The sequence below is a fragment of the Lissotriton helveticus genome, chromosome 6 (assembly GCF_964261635.1).
Source record: "Lissotriton helveticus chromosome 6, aLisHel1.1, whole genome shotgun sequence".
Taxonomy (NCBI): Eukaryota; Metazoa; Chordata; class Amphibia; order Caudata; family Salamandridae; genus Lissotriton; species Lissotriton helveticus.
In genome coordinates this window covers 382,706,813-382,730,517 of record NC_136067.1, presented here as the reverse complement: position 1 = coordinate 382,730,517, position 23,705 = coordinate 382,706,813, and the positions used below count along the sequence as shown (strand labels likewise).

At 43.4% G+C, this 23,705-nt stretch overlaps 1 protein-coding gene across 1 annotated transcript in view; it reads right to left on the bottom strand.

Annotated features, from left to right (window-relative positions):
• Positions 1–7,869: 7,869 nt before the first annotated feature.
• ADAM17 (ADAM metallopeptidase domain 17) overlaps positions 7,870–23,705 on the bottom strand; it is a 578,388-nt gene continuing 562,552 nt past the window's right edge. The window contains exons 18-19 of the mRNA XM_078647824.1: positions 18,664–18,720; positions 7,870–10,641 (exon numbers count right to left, since the gene is read on the bottom strand). Coding sequence (XP_078503950.1) covers positions 10,300–10,641; positions 18,664–18,720 — 399 coding nt within the window. The 3' untranslated portion in view covers positions 7,870–10,299. The remainder of the gene's footprint in view (positions 10,642–18,663; positions 18,721–23,705) is intronic.

The following is a 23,705-nucleotide window of genomic DNA, read 5'->3' as shown; positions in this document are numbered from 1 at the left end:
TGTGAATCTATAGCTCTAAATGCTGAGAACAGTAACATAATCCGTTCGAGGCATGTGTACTGTAGATATAAATACTTTGCATAGACTGTATAGCAGTACTCTCCCAAAGCGGTGGCTAACCAGTGGGCATTGTAGTTGTATGAAAAATGTTTTTAGCACTGTTTGTCCTACATTAGCCTGTTGACATGCTAACACTTCAACACAATAATGTTTGGTAAATATATGTGGTGTAGACCATGTAGCTGTTTTACAAATGTCAGTGATAGGAATGTTACCTAAAAAGGCCATAGATGTCTCTATTTTATGCGTAGAATGTGCTCTAGGAGGTATAGATAAAGTACTTTTGGCTTTAATGGAGCATGTTTGGATACATTTAACAATCCATCTAGAAATACCAGATTTAGAAATAGGTTTTCCTTTATGAGGGGGAGCAAAGGCAACAAAAAGTTGTTTTGTTTTGCGAAAATCTTTTGTTCTATCAATAGAATACAATAATGCTCTTTTGACATCTAATGTATGTAGCGCTCCCTCTGCCACTAAATCAGGTTGAGGGGAGAAAACAGGTACTAGAATTGTTCTTCTAACGTTAGTGCCTGAAGCCCACTGACACGTTTTAGTGAAGTGATAGCAATCAAGAAAGTAACCTTCCAAGAAAGTATTGCAGTGGACAATTGTGCAATGGTTCAAAAGGTGGACCCATAAGTCGTGTTAGATCAATATTAAGGTTCCATGTAGGTGCAGGTGGAACCTTTGGTGGTATTACTCTTTTAAGGCCTTTCATAAAAGCTTTAATGGCTGGTACTTTGAATAGAGATAAGTGTTATCTGTTTTGAAGATATGCCGCTGCAAGGTGTAGGTGTATGGATTTGTAAGCAAGGCCGGCACGTTGTAGATGCAATAGATAACAACTTATTTGTTGTATAGAAGCATCACATGGGTCAATGGTTTGGTTATTACAATATATAACAAACCTTTTCCATTTTGCTGCAAAGCATCCTCTAGTGGTAGGCTTTCTTGCTTCTGTAAAAATTGTCATGCAATCTGGTGGTAAATTTAGGTATCCAAACTCTGACTTCAGGAGCCAAATCGCTAGGTTGAGCTCCCTGGGGTTTGGATGCCCGATTTCTCCATGGTTCTGAGTAAGCAGGTTTGAGGTGGGGTGAAGCTCCTGATGTGGAACTACTGAGACCCCTAGAAGTATGGTGAACCATGGTCTACGAGCCCAAGTGGGAGCCACTAGCATAAGAGTGAGGCATGTTTGTGTGAGCCTCTGAACCAGAAATACAAGAAGATGGAGAGGCGAAAAAGCATGAGCAAATATCCCTGACCAATTCATCCATAGGGCATTGTCTTTGGATAAAGTCAAAGTTTGGGCATTTATGAGGTATCCGCTGTTGCAACGAGATCTATTTGTGGACTTGTTGCAGCATCCTGCTGAGGTCGGCAAATTAGTTGTGTGTCCCTGGAAGGTGTTCTGCTAGCAGTTACATTTTCTGATGTAGTGCCCAACACCAAATGAGGTGAATGGTATCATCAATCCGTCTCTTTAGGCTGCCTGCATTCCGCAGGTCTGGAAGCAGGCCAAGATTTTGCCACTTTTAAAAATGCCGTCGCTTGACCCACTTAGCACAGTGAACTACCGCCCCATTTCCCTTCTACCGGGCCTGGCCAAGGTATGTGAGAAGGTGGTGAACAGACAACTCATAGAGTTTGTTGAAAGAGAGAGCTGGCTGCATCCAGCCCAGTCAAGGTTTAGAGCCACCACAGTACCGAGTCTACCCTAGTGGAGGTCTCGGAGGCTATTAGGGAGTGTTTGGATGCCGTCGGGAAGGCAGCATTAATTGTGCTTGACTTGTCGGCAGCATTCGACACTGTACCCCACTCCCTCCTCCTCTCGTGTCTAACCCAGATCAGGGTGTCCAGTGCTGTTTGGGGTTGGCTCAGATCCTTCCTGGAAGGACAGGATCAGCAGATATGGCTTCCACCGTCCTCTTCTTCTTCCCAGGCAGTGATGACAGGGGTACGCAGGGGGGTCTTTCCTTAGCCCCCTCCTCTTTAACATTTATCTTACACCTTTGGTGTATCTGACAGAGGAACATGGGGCTAAGGTTATGCCCTACGCAGATGACACCCAGCTTCTTTTCACTTGAGATAAGAATGTGGACTCGGTTTCTTCAGCTCAACACTGTTTGTCCTCCATTTTTCACTGGCTGGCTGCCGCAAACTTAAGTGCAATGAAGATAAATCGGAGATTCTCCTATATGGAAAGTTTCCCTCGAATTTTAGAGAAACTGTTTGGCCCCCCGAGTTCCCTACCCCCCCCCTCTTTAGGGAAGCGGGCTAAGAACTTGGGGGTTTGGTTTGAGGAGAACCTCTCTTTCGCTACACAAATTTAGAAACTTGCTGGGACTTGTTTTGGCCTACTTAAATCTTTGAGGCAGTTTCTCCCTCTCCTGCGTAGGGCGGCGAAAGAGACTGTCATTTGCGCCCTTATTTTGTCTCGGCTGGATTACGCCAATGCCCTTTATTTGGGCATCCCGGGCTATCTGTTAAAAAAATTCCAGGTGGTCCAAAATGCAGCAGCCAGACTCCTCCTTGAAATTCCGGCTTTGACTAGCATGAGACCCCATCTGCGTTCTCTGCACTGGCTTCCTGTCGCCGACCGAGTCAAATCCTTGGTCATGGCCCACCACTCTTCATGGACCCATCTATCTGCAAAAATGCTTCGCGACTCCAGCGCGTTGTCTGCGTTCCCTGTCCCAGCACCTTGCTCGGGTTCCCCGCTTTAAATGTCAGAAGCTTGGAGGCAGCTCTCAAGCTCGGAAAGCTGCTGTTGCCTCGAACGCTCTCCCTTTCGCCCTCCAGACCATTCAGGATCCGTTGATTTAAAATTAAAAAAAAAGAAAAATCTGAAAACATAATACTTTGCATACATTTCTGACAGTTGCTCTCTATGTTCCGTGCCAGGACACTTTTGAGTATCTGTGCGAGATATAAATTAAATTAACATAACATAACAAATGGTCTGACAGAGGCATGATAACTGTAAAGTGGAAGAGGTGTGGCACAGCGGCCAGGGTGCCTGACTCCGGACCTTGGGGTTCACGGTTTGATCCCCAGCACCAGCGGCAGGTTAGCCCAGCACCATGGGACACTGGGTAATAGCTCACTTAATCTTCTCGACAGCCCCCAGCGCCAGGACACCTCTCCGGAGGTAGCTGTGCGCTTTGCAAAATGCTGGTATAAAGAGTGTCCCACCCCCGCCCTGTTATTGTACATAGTACATAGCGGTCATATTGTCTGTCCAGACTAGGACAACTTTCCCTATCCGGTGAGGTAGAAATACTTTTAGCGCTAGAGGAAAAGCTAGAAGCTCTATGTAGTTGATCTGGAGGCTCTTGTGTTTGGTGTCCCAGAGACCATGCACTGTTTGATGTTTTAGATGTGATCCAAAAGGCATGTGTGTTATGTTTCAATCAGCCGCACTGCGAAATGTAGGTATTGATCCTCACAATAAACAAGTATACATGTCGTACACCAAGTGATCCAATTATAAACCATTATTTCATCAAAAGTTCATCCAAAATTTCATCCATAGGTTCACAATCCCGAGGACAGCGAGTTACCACAGGAGTGAAACGAACCGGCTCGAACATTTGTGTGCACATACTGTGATTAACCCTCACATAAACCCACCCTGCAACTTAATAAAACCATGCTACTTTAAACAGAATAATAATCCCCCTTGCCTAATACAAAGAACTCAACCTAAAATGAGTGCTCGTATAAACAGAATGTAATGCAACAATTATCCCGGATATAAAGACCCTTTCTTTTTAGTGCACGAGAAACCCTTAATGGATGCAAAACTGCAAACCAAACCCACATCCCCTTTCCCAGCCCAAATCCTATCAGAAAACATGATGTGAGCCAGTCTAAACTACCTGAAAAACTACGGTCGGCAATCTCATCTCCTCCTCCGTACTCTCTTCATCTGCTGTGAATACATGTTCCCTCGTTTTCACGTAAAACTTCCAAACACTCCCACCTGAATGCCCGCCACTTATAATCAATCCAAACAACATGTTTCTGACCCGGTCCAATTTGAACTGTGAGCCTTAAAGGAATATTGTCTGACCTCGCGGTGTGAATGAGCCCACCCTGAGACACTGAAAAACTACTACCTTCCACCCTGTTGTTTTAGATGAGCACCCCATCCTGTAAGGGATGCGTCCGCTGTGAGCACATCCTGGGAAACAGGGTCGATAAAAGGCCACCCTTTTGATACGTTTTGGGTGTTCTACCACTGCAGAGAGCAATGGGTGCGGCTGTCTACCAACACTAGATCTTTTAGTCAACTCTGTGTTTGATTCCATTGACATGGTAATCATTCCTGTAGAGGACGCATGTTTAATCTTGCATGAGGTACTATGGCAGTGCATGATACCATCATCCCTAAAAGTTGCATGAAAGTTCTCACTGTTAGATATTGGTTGCATTGGAATTCTAGTAGCAGTGTTTACAAATTGTGAATTCTGGCTGCATTGGGGTAGACTAAACCTGTTTGTAGTGTTTAGGATAGCTCCCAGAAAGTGTTGCAGTTATGTAGTTTGAAGATGGGATTTTTGCATATTGATTGTGAATTCCAATTGATAAAAGCAATTTAATGTAATTTGAGTGTGCTGTAAACACTTGAGATGTGTGTTGGCTTTGATGAGCCAATCGTCTAGATATGGGAAGACATGAATTTGTTGTCTTCTTAGATAAGCTGCTACTACTGCTAGACATTTGGTGAATACTCTGGGTGCAGTAGTTACTCCAAATAGGAGCACTTTGAATTGATATTGTTTTCCTGCTAGACAAATCTGAGGTACTTGCGATGTGCTGGGTTGATAGAGATGTGAAAGTATGCATCCTTTAAGTCTAGTGCTAACAAAGTCGCGTTGCTGTAAGAGGGGAAGCACTTGTTGAAGTGCGACCATATGGAAGTGTTCTGACAATATTTATACATTTAGAGGCCGGAGATCAAATTTTTTGTTTAAATTTGTTTTTATTATAGTTTATAAGTATTTCATAACATCTGATATATCTGCAATACAGCATAACTTGCATTGTAAGTCAGTACTAAACAGTGCACTTGTGACATGTTACATCGCAGTCATTTACGCTAAATTTCAAGTCCAGTGCGCCGTCTGCTGACGTAATGTCTTGGCAATCAGAACTTAACTATAATCAATATAACAGTGGTATTACATGACATTTAGAGGCCTGAGATCTAATATTGGGCGTAAAGAACTGTCCTTGTTTGGGAATAGGAAGTAAAGTGAGTAAACCCTTGACCCTTGGTGTTGTATTGGAACTGGTTCTTTAGTACCCTTTGTTAGAAGAGCTTGTACTTCTTGTTTTAACAGTTGTTGGTGCTCTAGAGAGAATTTGTTAATGTGTGGTAGAATATTGGGAGTATTGCTGGTGAGCACCAGGCAATAACCATGTTGGATAATGTCCAACACCCATTTGTCGGATGTTATTGACTGCCTAATGGTAAGAATTTGATGAAATTGCCCCCTCTGTAACCACCCTTGCAAAATCCTCTAGAGGGTGAGGATTGCTTTTGTAGTTTATAGGAAGATGTGAGGGGAGTACTTTTCATTTAGTATTGTTTGTTGTACTTCTGGTTTAAAACCAGAGATCCGTAACCATGCATGTCTTCTGAGCCGAATACTAGTGTTGATTCCTCTGGCTGCAGTATCAGTAGCATCTAACACACACCTAATAGAGGAATTGGACATTTGTTTTCCTTCCTGTACTAGTTCCTGCCCTCTTTTTCTGTGCTTCTCTGGGAGATATAGGAGTAAGTCTTCCATTTAGTCCCAGTGGGCCCAATTATATCGAGCCAAAAGACCTTATGCATTGGCTATACGCCAATGGTTGGCCGATTGTGCAGTCGCTCTTTTACCTAGGCATCTATTAGCTTGGACTCTTAGTCCAGAGGGGGTGCATCCCCTGTAGTTTGTGAATTTGCTCTTTTACAGGCATTGGACACAACTAAGAAATCTAAAGTAGGCTGGCCCTTATTAAAAACTGGGTCAGATGGTAGGGGAGTTATATTTTTGATCAACCCTGTGTGTTATAATACGTGCCCTCACTGGATCTTTAAAAATGTCCTCCGCATGCATCATACCTTTTAACATAGCGAAGGTCTTAGTTGTCCTGTGTGTGGTCGCTAATGTTTCAAATAAAATATCTTCTTTCAAAGATTCCTTGTGTAAAGTAACTCCCTGGTATGTATCTGTCCTGGCAATTAACTTCGGGTATGAGGTGTTGTCATCAGGAGGGGAAGGTTTGGCAGGGTAGAGATCTGGGTCTGTATCTGAAGGAGGATCTATTTTGTAATCATCCCAGGGATCTGGTGGTGGTTATCCATAAGTGTCATTCCCATCGACTATCAAGATCTGTACCCGGAGAGCCCTGTGGTGTGATGTCTAGAGGTTCTGAAGGTGGTATAATAGGTACTGATGAAGAGGGTGGAGGGGTATGAGAAATAGGATGAAGAGGGCTAGTAGCCATGTCCTTCTTTTTAAGAGGGATTTTATATCCAGTGTCTTTCTTTTGGAGGCTGGTATCACTGGTTTTGCAGTAGTATGTCCAGTGCCTGGATTTATAAACAGTTTTTTCTCCTTTGGATCTAGCTTTTGTAGCATTGTTTCCAGAATTGGCTCCGGAGGCTTTTGAAGAGCATCTTTCTGTTTTGGTGGCGAAATGTCGGTACCAAGCTGGATTTGTCTTTCGGAACTGAAGCTTTAGGTGCCGAAGGTGGGGTATCTCGACTCAAGCCCAAGCCGGAAGGCTTGACATGCACTTTCGGAGTAGTGCGAGAGGCCATAGCATTTGAAGCAGAGTCTCAGGGCCTACTCTGGCCGGATGGCAGTGGTGTCCCAGAAGCCTTAAGATTGATGGAAGCAGGTTTTGTGGGTAAAGGAGCTTTGGTACTCACAGCAGCACCTTCACCAGCTGGAACGTCCTGGAACTCCAGTTCTATCTCCAGCTCGGAATCTGAATCTTAGACGGAGAAGGCCTCTTCTTCCTCTGCTGCAGACGCTTCCATTTCTATCTGTTCGATATCTTCTCCGAAGATAACGGGGGTCTCTTTGATGTTTTGTCGCTGCATTTCTGTCCGTCAAGCCCGGTGGTCTTGGAGGGTCTTTTTTTAGCAGAATGAGCGGCAGGCGTCGCAGTCTTCTTCCTTGTGCTCCATAAACAGGCACAAGTTACAGACTTTGTGAAGGTCGGTGCGCGGATATTTGGAGTGGCTACGAGGGCAGAATTGGGACGGAGTCGGCGCCATCGGCAGATTACTCTATGTTGTTCCTTTGAGTGGAAGTGAAAGAAACGGGCTAGGCCCAAAGGCCACGTTTGGAGTTTTGTCGATCCAACTGTGAAAGTTGTCTGATTTTCGACATGCCGAGGATGAGAAAATGCGTTCGAAACAATACTGACAAAGGTACAGTGGGTTGCGAACCGAAGGGACCCAGACGAACGGTCTTGAACCAGAGCACAGCAAACCACGCCCGAACCTGATGGCGGAAAGAAAACAATCTAACAATGGAGTCGATGCCCATGCGCACTATCACCGAAAGGAGGAGTCCCCCTTGCCTTGTGACTGGAGAAGCCTTCTTTGAAGAAAAACAACTTGCAAACATCCAGACCCAACACTAGATGGCAGGAGTATGGAAAGCATGTGTATCTACAGCACACAAGTTGAACATTTCTTATCCGAGGTACTTCAGAATTATCACTGCTTTAAGTGAGCTCATAACTTTAGTTCAAGAAATTCAAAAAGAACATTACAAAACTGAGGGAATAGAATAATAAGAAACAAACTTGTTTAATATCACATTGCACTGGGGCAAAGACTGTAGTACAATATGTAACACCCCCCAATTCAATATACATATAAATCTGTAAATGAACAATATGGAAATCCACCCCCACCCCGACCCCCAATATACATATAAATCTGTAAATTGCCACTTGTTTAAAAATAACAGAATGAAAATAAAACCCAGTAACTGAGCACTCACAATATTAATACCTTAAGGCACAAATTCAAGTATTAGCGTAACAACATCCATGAAACACACAATTGTTTTTTTTTGCCTCTGTTTTAAGTGTTTTATAAAATATTACCGCATATCTGATAAATGTTATGGTATGATTGCATAAGGATCAGGGAAGGCAATAAGGAACTTAGATTTGAAATATACAAAACAATGCTTCTTCATAGGATGATTCTTCACAGGATTCATATGTTTAGCACAACTAACAAACTAAGTAGCACATATCGAAACGACTCCATTTACAGGCCTTAAAATACGCAGCTTAGCATAGAGCTTATATTTTTAATGTAACTGCTTTAGCATTGATACGTTTTATCAGAGAACATGACATTAAATTACAATCTAAGTAGGGCAGCATGCCCTTCATCTCGATGAATGAGATAAAAATGTCGAAATGCAAATTCAGTTCTAGGAACAGTCAGGGAAAATAGTTCCGTTTCGCTCTTCAGCAGAGCAATATACCATCATTTGCACGTTATACAATCAAGAAACGAGTGATAAAGGTGTTATGGTGACACTTTCTGCAACACTTTTCTATTAAATATCATAAATTAAAAACAAGAAGATATTTGCCTTATGGTTCAAAGGGGTAGTGAACAAATGAAATTTGCTAAATTGTACCACACAGAAACATTAGGTCTGTAATAATAAACTAAAGGCGTGCTGCCTTGAATTCAAGGGAGTGAACCCTGTATTTACGAATAAGAAGTTTCCCCAATCTATGCCTTGAAATTTCAGACCAAGATCTTTTTGGCAGCCTGACTGCTGCTGAAGCAGTTTTCAACTTGACACTGTGGCCCTTTCATTTCTAACAGTGCAAGACTACAGCTTAGCAGGGGAAACCCAAAGGACGGAAGAGGTAAGCCCATGCGCTTGATAGATCACCTTTTTGTGGAACGGAAAGGTGGTCCACAAAATGTATCGTACCTCTTGACAAGATAAATCCCTCTAGGTGCTTTTATGTGCCTTCAAAACTGAAGAAATGGACTCTGGAATGTACTTTACTCCTGATATTTAGCAGCAATGTAATGCTTGTCTTCAGCGAGTAGATGTGTATTTGACAAGAGTGAAGGACTAGAATAAGTACTGGTGCCATAGCAGCCAACTAAAAGCACCACAGAAAACATTTCTGAGCTGGCAGCATCAATATGTATGAAACAAACCCTGTGTAGGCTTTTTTCATCCTATCCTACCAACCAACAGACGGTGATCTCACATACACGCACTTCACTGCAGAGTGAAGCGAAGGCTGTGCCTCGCAAGTATCTTAGACGCCCATTAATGCAACTCTGCCTCGTACAGGAAAACTACTGTGAGCTGATGCAGGCTAATGGTACTTCTATGTACGTCTTAAGGGTTATAAACTGACCTAGGCTGTCAACAATAATGTACTCCCGGAATGCAGAATACAGAGTGTACATGGTGTTTTTGTATCTCCACTAGTCAGGACGTGCTTGAAAAACCAACTTTTTCATTCAGCAAGTGCTACGATATGTTTATGCATCTGCTCTCAAGTGCAGAGTTCCGTTCATGATAGCAAGGCAACGAGTATCAACACCTCGCTTTAAGTAGAGAAGATTAGCAATGAGAGTCATCTGTGGCAGCGAGTGGTAGATCAGGGTTGCCACCACCACTACCACCACAGCAACGAGGACATGTATTTTGGCATACAAGGATTTTTAAGATTTTCTTAAGACAAAGAAGTATTTGTGCTCCTTTGTCACCCCCTCTTCAGTATGTCGGTCATTCTAGTTTGGAGTGTTGTGTTTAAAATTCACAAGCCTACATCAAAACCAAGCTTCAATATTTAATGATATTTTTTCTGTTATTTACAGACTGCAGACCCGGAGCTGCAATGTAGGCAATGGAATACATGTCTTTCCTAATTAGTAGACAGAAAGAAAGTGGCTTTAAAGTGACAAGCCGATGCAAAACCTGATTTTCAGAGACAATGCCTCCATGAACTATTCGAGGACGCCTAACCAAATCCAACGTGCTTTTGTACTGCACAATGTTACCAAATATAAAGGCAATTTGAGGATACACATCTTTATCAAGGGTGGTGTAAGACCACCGTTTTCTGTAGGTTAGTTCCTGATTCTGTCTACTGCTCACACTTGCTCATACCTAATAGCATGTACCCACGCTCTTGGATGAAATATTTATTTTGTACTCCTGGAAATTAGCATTCCGTTTCTTTGCTATCGACTCGCCCTTGGCGTTGTAATCTGAAGGAGGACGCCTTCTCACTCCGAGTGACTGGGTGGTCGGTCAGGTCCTCGAAGGATTTGGCTGCTGAGCTGCTGTTGGGGAAGGGGTCCTCGTCAAACTCGTCGTCAATGTGCGAGTCAGTGCTGGGGTCTTCCTGAATGGTGTCCATCCGCTGATGATCCAGTTTGGGCCCTGCAGAAGGCATGGCGCTCATAGGCTGCAGCGGCTGGAAGCGACTTACGGGTTGTGTGGAGGGGAAGGGTTTGACTATCCGGACAGAGGCGGAATCCATGCTGCTCAGCATTTCAACATTCTGGAGAAAATATAAACAAAATTATGTGTTTAAAAAAACATACATGTGATCAGCACAGGCTCAGAACTGTGTAATGGACATTCTCACGATGGGAGTGTGATTTTAAACGCAATGACACTTTTATTGAATGCAGTCTACACTCAGCAGCATCCAGAATTAATGTTACAGTTGGCAAGCAACAAACCAGTTCAACTGCTTGTAAAACGTATAAGACAACCCTCACTGACTGCAGGACTAACCCATACAGGTTACCTTTTGAAGTGCACAGTATCAGGCATTTTAATCTACAATATTTGCCAGAAACCACATAGACGCACAGACTGTGCCTCTTGCCTGAGTGGTGATCTATCTCATTGCTGTTTAATATTGCATACGTCCATACTGCCACATATTATTACGTCATGCTCCTATGTATTTACCTGTACATAAAGCTTGTTAAATTTCGAACATGTAAGAAAGTTACTTTCAGGTAAGAACAAAATAACCTGTTCCCAAACTGTTGATACTCTGCCACTTAGCAGCAGAACAGAAAACGGTTTCTTGGCGCTGCAGTTTGCATATCTCGTATCTACGTACAGATATCCCCTTTCCTCGCACATGGACAGTTTACTTTTATACACCTGTTTCTCCCACGCTCAGAAATTTCATACTGGGGGAACCCAAACTCTATTCCATATGTTTAGGTGGTGCTCTCACCTTCTTGTCCTTAAGTAGCCTCTAGCAACAAAATAAAATGATGGATGAAGTGTTGAAACTTTTCAAACACTCACTCAGTCTCATATCTGGGTTTAATTCATCGTTATTTTGCTCGCCACTTCACCCCAGATCTGTGACTGGGGGTGTGTTTTAAAAGTTTCAACACTCCATCCATCATTTTATTTTGTGATGTTGCTATATGCGCCCCAAGTGGCTACGCGTATGTCCAGCTGTGAGTCCCTTGCTTGCTATGCCACTGGATTCAAGCTAGCCTGGCTGATGAGGAGTGATACCCAAAACTGGTCCCAGGATGCTTGTTTCCAGTCCAGGGAGGACCTGGCCTGGTAGTTCGAGCTGGACTGATCTCATGGGGAGAAGAGTCAAGACTGATTTACATATGGCTGGGTCCAAACTCGGGTGACGTAGGGAGCAAAATAACAATGGATTAAACCCAGATCTGTGACTGGGGGTGAGTGTTTGAAAAGTTTCAACACTTCGTTCATCATTTTATTATGTGACGTTCCTAGGTAGCCTCTACCACAAAGTTCTAGGTGCCTGCTGATAGACGTTTGCAGAAGCGCACCTGCACTGTCTCTATATGCTGTCTGGAGAATGAACATCTAGTGCATAAAGTACGCAGTGTGCAACTATCGCAACGGGATCTCTGAAGAAAAGTCTTAATGCAGAACAAAGGGACCACATCTCGCAGTTAAGAATAGAAGTCAAGGAGTAAGTTTTGTCCTGGAACCCTGCGTTGGATGAGCCCTTCTTCCAATAGTGAAGAAGCAAGTCTGTTGAGGTGATGGCTGTCTTTAAAATGAAAAGTCATGTCCGGCAATAGGAACAAAGAGGCGAAATAACTCGAGGTATACAGTAAAAAAAAATCTATGAATTTGATGGGCGAGCTCAGATCAGCGGCCTACACCTCTGGTATGAATTTGGCAATTCTCACAGTTAGGTCCAGTTTGTAAGCTCCACAGAAGCCGTATTATGCAGCCCAATGTTCAACAGGCCAAGATATTTCACAGTATTGATCTCCTGAATCTTCTGATCATCTTATTTTCTGAGCCTCAATTTAACCGTTCAAGAGAGGAAAAGAAGACAAATCATTTGAAGTCTAATGTAAAGGGGATGTGGCCGCTGCACTCTGGGGTGCATATAATTTGCTTGAATTCTGGCTTCAAATGCTGTAATCCACTTATTCATTCTGAAAAAAATGCAATAAGCAATACCAGAAGCACAAACCACAGTGGAGCATGTGAGAATAACTAAGGGGCCCCCCCTTCTTCTCCACAACAGTGACAGACACTGACGTCTGCCACCGGGTTGATATGAGGCAGTGCATGAGATGGTACACAACAGGAGTAGTAGAAAGTCAGCTAGGGACAACTGTCAACGGTCACTATTGCCCAGGAGGATGATAAGGCCACAGACAGGATGCGAGGCCAATAGGTGGCATCTGAGTCATCGCTCAGAGGAAAGGACAGAGGTACGCCCTGCAACCGCCACAGAATTGAGCAGGTTGAAGGTAAATTTGTAGTTGGTGGCACTGTGTATATGACACAACATGGTGAATGAGCAGCAAGGGACTCCTGTGATTAGGAGCAAGAGTGGGAAGGCGTCCAGGGCAGAAAAGGGAAGCACCTGCCCGGTGTGGGAGTAACTCATGTTTCAGGTGTAGCGAACTGGGACGTTGAAAGCGGGATTGCCTAGATTTATCCCAGGATTAGCATGAACAGCCAGGACACACTGATTGCCCACCCCCCAACACTAAATCGATACCCAACATTCTAGTAGAGCCTGATGGGAGCAGACTGTGCTGTGCACACTCATCATATTCCAGTAGATGAAAAAGAAGTGTATGTGTGATGTGTCATTAGTAGAAAGTTCACTTTACGTCTTATTTATACTGGTGTTAGTACATCAGCTTAAATAAAATAAAAGTAAAAAAACCTCGGAATTTCATATTTGTCCAATCTTGGGCTAAATGATTGACATTCCTAACACATATTCCTCACCCCATTACTGATCTTGTGTCCATTTCCGTAGGTCCAATTACTGACCACATGCTTTCCTTCCAAGTCACATTTCCCCCAAGAAAGTGCTGGGGAGGGACCTCTTGCGTAAATTATACTGCACTGAGTTTTATACTGGTGATTGTGTTTATTTGACTGTGCTAATAGAAAACAAGAGTGCCATTCAAGCAGTTGTGTACAAAAGCTACGGTTCACGTGAAACAAAAGATTTAACCAAAGGCCCCATATAATGTCTGATATACTAGACCAAGTACCATCTTCTCTGTGACCTCTACATGATAATGTTCGGTGGATGTGATCTAACTCTTGAATGCATTAAGATTACATTGAATTCAATTAAAAACCTTCTTCACATACCACAGTAACCACTGCATCCCAAGGCAGAAGCAGGGGCCCATAGCGGTATTGCTACTCTAATGAAACAAAACCTTTTGGTGCCAACTAGAAGTGTTAGTAGCACCCCTATTCCACCTATCAAGTATCCTGGTAAAGACATCTAATGGGTTATGTCAGACCTAAGTGCTATCAATTTTGTTGTGTTACCTAGTTTTCCTTTGTGCCAAGCCTTGTTACTGTTTGTCAGGTATACTTGCAAAAGCCACATCCTTCACTGTTGTGAATTCATGTGCTGCCTTCTTCTCTACTCCTACTTTCCTGACAATTGATTTGTTTTTGCTTTCAGGGGTTCCAACTCATTTGGTCAAGGCTCCCCTAGGGGTACACAGTCACCTTCCATCTTTTCACAAGGACTTAACAAGGATTTACATTCCCTGGACTTTCTAGGAGAGTCCACATTGGTTCAATATATTGATTGGTTGCTTTTTGCTCACTGGACCAGTACAAGGTCGATTATCTGTATTTGCTCACTGAAATAGGTACGTAAAGCACAAAGTGTCAAATGACATATTGTAATTCTGTTCACCCCATGATCTATATTTAGGTAGCAAGATTTTAGCTAGAGAAAGATACCTGGCCACCGACTGCATCAAAGCTATTCGTAAGCTACACCGTCCTGTTATTGTCTCTTGGTATGCACTCTTTAGAGGATGTCTGGATACTATAGACAATTAATTTTGAGATACAGCAGTACTCTTAAACCTTTCCAATATTTCATCATGCAAAACCCCCCCAAGCTCTTGCTTTGGTGCAAGGAAGCAGAAAAAGCATTTGTATCTTTAAAGAAGCACTGTTTTAGGCTTCCATGACTACACTAAACCTTTCACACTATATTGCCACAAGAGGGAGGCCTTCACCCTTTGAGAGTTTGTTTAAGATCATGGTGACAAAAAGAAACTTAGTTAATATTATTTTTCTACTCTTGATGCCATAGTGGCACTGCTGCCTCTGTGCTTGTGTTCAGTCACAGCTAAAGCCCATCTGGTTGAAGTGTCTGAAAGTATTGTAATTGGGTCACCCCTTACTGGTGCTGTGGGTGCACTGCAGGCAACTATGAAAAATCAGAACTTTTCCATGTCAAGGATGTCAAGTTATGAAATACTGTTGATGTCCGCTTGTCATATTTGATACAATGTACTGCGTTAAACCCTGGTTCACTATTCCCCACTGCCCCTGTGAGGGGTAGCCCTATGACTACCCTGCTCATTACTTCTCACTGGACCGAACATTGCGATGCACTCACTGACACAACTTTGCAAAACTGTGATCTGGTACATCAGAAATGATAAAGGAGCCCTAGTTGCTGAATATACTGTCTGCACTAAATGTAAAGTTGTTGAGTACAGATGTCCACCTTAAGTACATACTGCACAAGTAGCAGAATTGATAGTCCTCGTCTGTGCATGTATCTCAGAAACTCTGACAACTGTTATCACTATCTCCAATTCAAAGTATGCCTACAGAGTGGTCAACGATTTTTTGTCTCCGCTGTACGCAGTAAGGTTTCCTTATGGCAGCAGGAGCTCCGATGAAGGAAGGATACTATGTTAAAAGGTTTGCTCAAAGCCCTGCAATTGCTAGTCCTACTGTTAAGTGTGTTGCTCATCAAATCACGCAGGATGAGGTGTCCAAAGGTAACACTTCTGTTGATCATACTGCTAAAAGCTCTGCATTATTCCCCAGCTGTGAAATCACTAAGTGTCCTAGAATGTTGTGCCCATCATGCCCACTCTACAGGACCTTGCTGAACTACAAATGTAACCAAACAAATTAAATTGCCATAAAGATCTCAATGGAGTTTGGAGTGACAAACAGGAGAGAGCAGTTACTTCTAAGGTGTTACGCAACTTTACTGTGGTGCTGCTCATGCCAGCAGAGATGGCATGATTAGTGCCACAGGTACTCTTTCCCCTGCACCACACTTCCCTTCCTATCCATCACCCCCTTCACATGAGCTATTTGTCAAGCCTACTATGTTGGTAAAAGTGACAAAACGACTACAGCAGCATACCCACCTCCATAGGGCCCTTTTGCTGATATGCAAATTGATTTTATTGTATTTATCCAGATACTTCAACGCGCTTGCGTCTGTGTGTTGGTGTCAGTATATCTGCTCTCTGGATGAACTGAAGACTGATGCACTATAGTAAAGGGACTACTACACTGCATAATCCCTAGGTTCTGAATCCTCCTTTTGATTGGAAACTGAGCAGTCCCTCTTCTGGTGATATCTTGTGGGTGTACCTAGGACTTTGGGTGAACTTGGTTTCCCATTCCCGACACCAGAGAAGATGTCCAACATCAACTGCTTCAGGTGCTTACCAGATGGCACAGACCACAAGTGCTCTTAGTGAAGCAGTGGTTCGCTGGAGTGAAATCCAGACTAACTGCTCCAGAAAGTGGTGTCTCTGGGCCACTCGCCTTGTGCTGCCTTGACATTATGGCACATGGGGGTGTCTAAGCAGTGTCCAAGTTACACATAGAAATGTAAAAGAGGGTGACAGCCACAAGGACTAATATGGATCTCTGTGTAATGCGTGCAGACAGCGTGGGGAAAAAAGTATTGAACTGAGTGGTCTTTCGCAGCTTTGTTTAGTACTCTTGCAAGGGCTTATGAGAGAGCTAGTGAGGGCTCTGATTCCAGGCTTCCCGATCCCTAATGTTGCGAGGCAGTGAACACAGGCAAAGATAATCAGGATAACAGACGTGCTACAAAGGCGATTGCTGTGTACTTATCCCACAGCAAGTCCCATCTAATGGCTGCAATAAGGGACTAGCAGACTACTATGAGTAATTTGTAGGAAATGCAACACAGTTGACTGCAAGCCGGTATGCTTGTAAGCACCTCTTGAAGTGGCCAAGTCGGTGAGATAGTCTAGCTAATGGGAATTTTGCAGTTGTAATTGGCTAATTTTACCCATGTATTGTGCTAATCTGATGGAGCTCAAGAATCAACCTCCATTGCGAGGTTGAACCCAGAAGTAGAGCGATTAGAGAATTTGTTGAGAGCATCAAATCTGCATATTTTCAGAGACTAAAGACCTGTAGGATGTGGGCAGATATACCCAGTAAGGATCTCTCCAATCGGGAACATCGCTGATGGGGCTGGTGTTGTGAAGGCGAGGAGGCTATCCACAAGGATACCAGGTGAAATAATCTATGGGGAGGGACCATTCTTGGAGGATCCTTCGTTGACAACCCTGGTGTTGAGGGCTCAGATAAAGAGGAAGTCATGTTGGAAGGAAGCAGGGTGAAATTCTTTCCTGACTAGAACTGAAGCACTTAGTTCAATTAACACAAACTGCAATTGATTTGTCAAGACTTTTGGAGTTTGGGTCTAAAGGCAACAGTGGGATAGCTGGGCCGGGAATGAGGAGGGTGCAGGAGAGGAATATGCACATGTTGGCATATCCAGAGGCTGCACAGAGATTTCCAGGAGCTCTGAAGGAGGAGCCCACTTTAGAGGTTTACACCAGCAACTCCAGACTTCTGTTGGCCCTCTGATACTGATCTGTGAAATGATACCCTGATGCCCAGTCACTAACAGATGGGAGGGCAAGTGGGATATGATGCTCTCTTTCGGAGTTCTTTGAATGCACTTTGCCCTTAATGTCTCTTATTCTCCTTCATCTTCTAAACCCACTACCCCATGCAAAGGTCTCAGACCAGTAGCTGGTCAAAGGAACTTTGGAGTTCTGATTTCTGGGCTTTGTGTTTTTCTTAACTAAAATATAATTGTGTGTTTTATATGCCCTCTGGTATTGACTTTGTGTTCTGTGAAGGTTGTTTCCCTGTCAGTGCGGGGGTGTAGCCATGTTGGTATGATGGATTTCTTGAATTAAAAAAAAGATATTAAAAAAGTACACAAACTGTAAACTTGCTGAGAAAAAAAAAAATCGGTATATATTTGCTACTGCATGTAGAAAAATTCTGCAAAAGCTAAACTTGCAGAGACAAATTCTGCAACAACTTTCCAGCTTAGTTTCATTCGATTAAAGTAAAAACAATCTTCAAATAGGGTAAAAACGATCTCACAATCCACAGAAAAACTTTGCATGAGCAAAGTTTGAAATTATACAAAAACTTCAAAAAAGGCAAAACTGAGAACCTTGCCAGGAAATAAAACATCTGTACATTCCTAACTGTATGCCCGGGTTTGCAAATGTGGTAACAGAACATACAATAGAGATAGCCATAATCGGTTGAGAAGTTCCAACAACAATGGTTCAGTTTGGGAATGTTTACGGAAATTTAAGAGCTCCTACAACTAAGCTGCTGGCATGATCCTGGATTTATTGCAGCCAACTCATCAGGACATTGGCCAGCCTCTAGTTAAGAAAACAAAAGGCAGTGATCCTAGCATGGCTGGCACCAATGTATTTTGCTGTTCCTCAGAAATGTAGGGCAGAATGCGACAGAGTCTCTTAATGTGACATGCAAATATTGATGTATCTGTTGAAACCTGTTGTTTTATTTGTAGGTTGGTGTCAATGTTCACCCCCAAATGTTTATTCTATTGCACATGGGGAAGGACAAGACCTCCTTTCAGTGAGCAAACAATTAAAAATTCATAGGCCTGCAATGCCCTACCAAACCTGTATTTTAGTTTTTCAGAACTCCGCTTCAGCCGCTTTTTACACTGTCGGTTAGTACAGTATCTCTCAGTAAAAAATGCAGCAGACGTAAGGAAGAGGAAGCCACCATCTTCTACAAGTCTCACTTGTTTTCCAAAAGTTATATTAGAACTGTAAGTGATGAGCATGAAAAAAGAAGTATAGCGTGGGATGGTGAGCAGAACACAACATTCTGACTTTGCCTTTAAAAGAATTACTTGCTCACATAGAAAAATGGCTACTTAAAATTAGTTTCTTCATTACTTTAGTATTATACTTACGCTTGGGAAAAATAAAGATTTTGTATTTTCTTCATACTGTTTATCCAACTTCTTGTCCTTTAAAATAGAAGAAAACAACAATTATTTGTATATCATTTATCATCTGAAAGATCCTACAATAATCCCTTGAACATTCAGTTCCATTATTAAAAGTTCTATGAATACAAACAATTTCAGAGGCAAAAACCTAATTTCCCTGTGACCAATTTCACATGGAAGTAACAAATTATCGGCACCACATCTACCAACAGTGGTAGGGTTTTAATGACCTCATTATTTGCTCAAATACTGCAAGAGGCATCCTTTTACTAGAGAGCTGGGATGACCAGGCTGTCTAACCATTCGGGAAACTAACAATTCATCAGCTGCCCCAATATCCGACATGCTAAAATAGCAGAGCAGTGCAGCACATTATTGGACTGGGGCATTACTCTAAAGGCTGTTTAACCCGAAAAACATCCTTACTTCCTAAATTCAACCAAGCAAAACATGACTTATACAAAGAAGGCATTTTTAGGCCAAATATCATCTTTTAAGGGGCCAGATAGGTTGATCTCTAATGAGGTAAATTATTTAATTATTATTACAAGTGAAGAGCATAACACAGGAAGATACATTTATCATCCAATTTACTTAACAAAACAAACCAACCAATTCACAGATACAACCGTTTCAATATTCCAAATCAAAGGTCACAACTAAGCATCCCTTCATTGGTAGAGCCAATTTTTCCACAGTTTAACTAGAGATTTGTTTCTGCAATATATCAGGTTTGGAGCAACAATCAAGTAAAAATAACCCCAGCCTAAGGTCTTTTCAAAATTCTTTTCACATTATTTGCTTGCAGAAAACGTGGTAAACCGATTAAATCAAATTATAGAACTTCCTAGGCTTTGACTCACCGGCTATCAAAGGTTGAATAGGCAGGCCCAAATGCAGCATGCCAATTCTCATAAGAGGTACCCTTGATTTGATTAAACATAGCATAACATTTGTTCCCAATAAAATGATTGCAGTCTGGTTGAAGCTCTGGAGTAACCTATCTAAACATCTTATCAACGTATATACTTCCCCATACGTAGCAAAACGCAGACTACATCTTTCGCCAATAGTATATCAAATTGAAATTATATTTACTTCAATAACAAATACAACAGTTGTGATAACAGGGGACTTTAACAACAACACTTTTTCTGCAGATACCATGGACGACGATAACGACACAGCTGATTGCTCTATTTAATCCTCAAACCTATTTTTAATATAAAAAAAAGGAACCACGGCATGGCAAAAGGATTAATACAGCATTCCATGACTTAGTTTTCCGTCGTCTAAACAAGAGACATGCAAGTCATTGACCTTCAAATTTTACTTTTGCTGCAACAGGTAAAATGTCCATTATTGATAACACCTATTTACACATAAATGAATTTGATAAACTGCTAGATTTCAAAATTGTAAACGGAACAGAAAGTGATTACTTTCATCAACAGATAATATTACGTCATAAGATCCACATACTCTATGGGACTAAGCATTCATCACAAAATGTTTCCAATTGACTGACTGTGGGTCTATTGAGCCCTCATTGAACATCATCCAGTGTACTCTACTCTGAACAGATATATGATTTCCTTGCCTGCAAAACTAACTCCACCTATGCCAACTTGAAAAGATAGAAAACTGTCATGTAATAAAATTACCATAACCACTAAAGGAAACTCAGACTCCAATAACAGATCAGAATGTACAAGCAATGAAAAACCTGTTAAAAAGGAATATTGCCAAAATGAAAGCCATACATCAGAACTACATGCCCATACTTCATATATCTATAATCACAAGATATGCACGTAAAGTTTGGTCTATAATCATCTCTGGTAAAAACTCACATTAAATAAATCTGCGACTGCCATACACCATTTAGAACCTGGAATGAGCACATATCCAGTTCCTATGGGTGTACCAAAACAGTCTCATTAACTTCAATTACTGATCGTGATACAGCACGCTATGTGATAACCGAACAAGTAACTAAATGTCTTATTACAGGAATGAATACTGCTCGTGCCCTGATCCAAATGGTTTGTCAAAAGCTATCATAAGGCTTAATGCAGAGCCCTATCTTCAGCCCCATCTTTAACGTAGTAATACAACATTGCCACGATGCAAAGGCTCCATTATGCAGCAGATATTTAATTCTACCGGTCACAGGCTTGACCCCATCTTCTCCGCAAGCGCCCACGTCTCCTTCAACCACACCACCGGACTCCCCTGGACCGACCATCGCTGCATCCACTTCACCTTCCAGAAACCCACCACGCACCACCGCACCCAACAGATCCCCCGCCGCTGCTGGAGCAAAGTCACCGAAGACCAGCTAACCACCACCCTCGTATAGAGCCCACCCGCCGACCCCACCGACCCCGACAGCGCCGCCCGCAAACTCAGACAGTACGACGACTGCACCAACACAGTCGCCCGATCAAGAGACCCTCCATCAATCGCACCAGCAAGAAAGCCAGCTTGTATACTGAAGACCTCCAGGCCTCGAAGAAAACCTGCCGAAAGCTAGAGAAAAAATGGCACCGTGAATGAACACTGGACAGCTACGCAGCCCATAAGAACGCCATTGTTGGACCTAGTTTTGCCAAGTCACATAGGGTTGCCTGGCCTAGGGTAAGACAGTCAATTTCCAGAAGCACAAGTGTAAAGGTTGCGCACCACCATGCAGTAACTTAATGCACTTCCACACAAAAATGACACTACACCAATGTTTTGGAAAAATATGGATTGATTTATAAAAATAGATTTGTTTCACTTTATCCTTTTCCTTTTGTTTCACACCATTATTTCTCCTTATGTTTCTTTTCACCTTTACACTTTCTTATCACATTTCAAAGACATATTTCATTCCTTTTGACACATTACCTAGGAATTCCACACTAAACTTTATCCACCAGTATATTAACCGTACTACACAATAAATAATGAATGAGCAGTAGATTAAGGAAATTCACCTATACAATTCCCCAAGAAACCATAGGCATTTTAAATAGGCAGTTGTACAGTGTTAACAGGTGTTTCCTCAGTTGATCCCTTCAGTTATGTAACCTCTTAGCACTTCAACTTTTTTACAGAGAGTTTCTCTGACACGCAACACAGATTGAAATTCTTGTCATAGGCAACCTACATCCAGGCGTCAGTTTCTCAGATAGGCTGAAGAACCTCACCCTAGCTCTGCCTCATTATAGTCATGCATCAGAATTCCACTGGGCTTCAGGAACGATCTCCTGCCCCTTTCTATCGGTATTTCCAATCAGGGGTTAGACGAATTGAGGGAAGACCTTAGGCACCCAACAGTTCCCACTTCCCTCCTTATTTGGGATGCTATTAGAGTCTGTCTCAGCGCACGGCTCCAGTCCCAAGTATCGGCACTCTTCAGGAGCCTCCTCCGGTCCCCAACAGCTCTTACCTCGGGGGCCTGATTAGAGTCTGCACACACCAGCCCTGGGGGAAGGTCGCGCTAGATCTGTCTCCAGTGCTTGGCTCCGATTCCACCTCCGGCCGCCTCGGACGTTTCTCTCACCGGCGGCGCTTCTGCGCAGGCGCGGGAGAGTAGCGGCCCTGAAACGGAGGCTGCTCCACTCAACTGGCACTGGGAGTGGCTCACCTCTGGGCCTGCTCGGTCCTAGGCCCCTCCTGACAGGAAAGCGGTCACCGCCGGGAGTATGCGCGGAAGCGCGCCGCCTCAGGCTCGATCAGCCCTATGATTTGCTCAACCTCACTTCGCAGCAGCGCCAATGATTTCCCGTCTGGCCCGTCCTCAATGATTCAGGACAATTGGACCACCCACCGGAGCCCTGACTCTCCTCACTCCGGGCTTCACAGGTGGGGGGGGGGGGGGGGGGAGACTCCTGCTGCACTTCCTGTCGCAGGTGAGGGGTCCCGATTTTACGAAGGCAGCAGATGGCACCACAGTCACAGAGGAGGGGGGAATTAAAGGAAAAGTCTCTCGCTTTCGGGCCCCAGTTCTCTATCTTCTGTGAAGGTCAATTTAGCTCTTCATACTGGACAAAGGGAAGAAGGGGGGCTTCTCACTTCTTGCCCTCCTCAGCTGGGGTCTCCTAAGCTTCACCGCTAGCTGGGGGTCAGTCCCTACACCCAATTTGAGGTGTCTCTCTCTGTCCAGGGTCAGCAGGACGGGACTAACTGGGTCAGGTATATAGGAATGGGGGTGGTGATCCCTGAAAGGGGGCAACCCTTGAAAAGTAGTCCACCCTATGAAGGCCCTACCCCTTCCAGACCCATAGCCTATACTCCAGCTGCTCCTCTCTGACAAGACAAAATGGTCGCCCTACAGGTGTCCTATTTATACCCTTAGCTCCTAAGGTCCAGAACCAGCCAGAAGGTTCTGGAAGCTGCCTATTCTATCCTATGGGCCCAGTTCCAGAGTTGGCAGTTGTGGCAGTTAATAGCCACCATTTTACATGACCCAACCTTTCTAGTCAGACAAGGCACCTGGGCCTCAGGAAAAGAAACATGAGGGCTAAAGAGCATCTATCCCCCCTGGACAACACCATAAAAATAGTCTGTGGACACAAAAAGATATAATGGGTATGAGGGGCAAAAAGGGGACAAAATAAATAATGAATAGGAGGGACTTCCCAAAGGCAGACAGGTCTAACACGCGTCCCCCCCAGCTGAAAGTGGGCAGAGCTACCCAACCCCTTGGGAGTCCTCATCACTAAGGCGGAAATACCTGGAGAGACCGTCTGCATTGGCGTGGTCCACTCCAGGCCGATATTCCACCCGGAAGTCCATTCCCTGTAGGGAGATAGACCATCTCAACAACTTGGTGTTTTCCCCCTTCATCTGCATCAGCAACGAAGGGTGCGGTGGTCAGTCTGAACCTGGAAGTGCGAGCCAAACAGGTATGGCCGCAACGTCTTCAGAGCCCACACCACCGCAAAAGCTTCCCTCTCAATTGCACTCCACTTCCGTTCCCGGGGAAGCAGTCTCCTGGATAGGAAAACTACAGG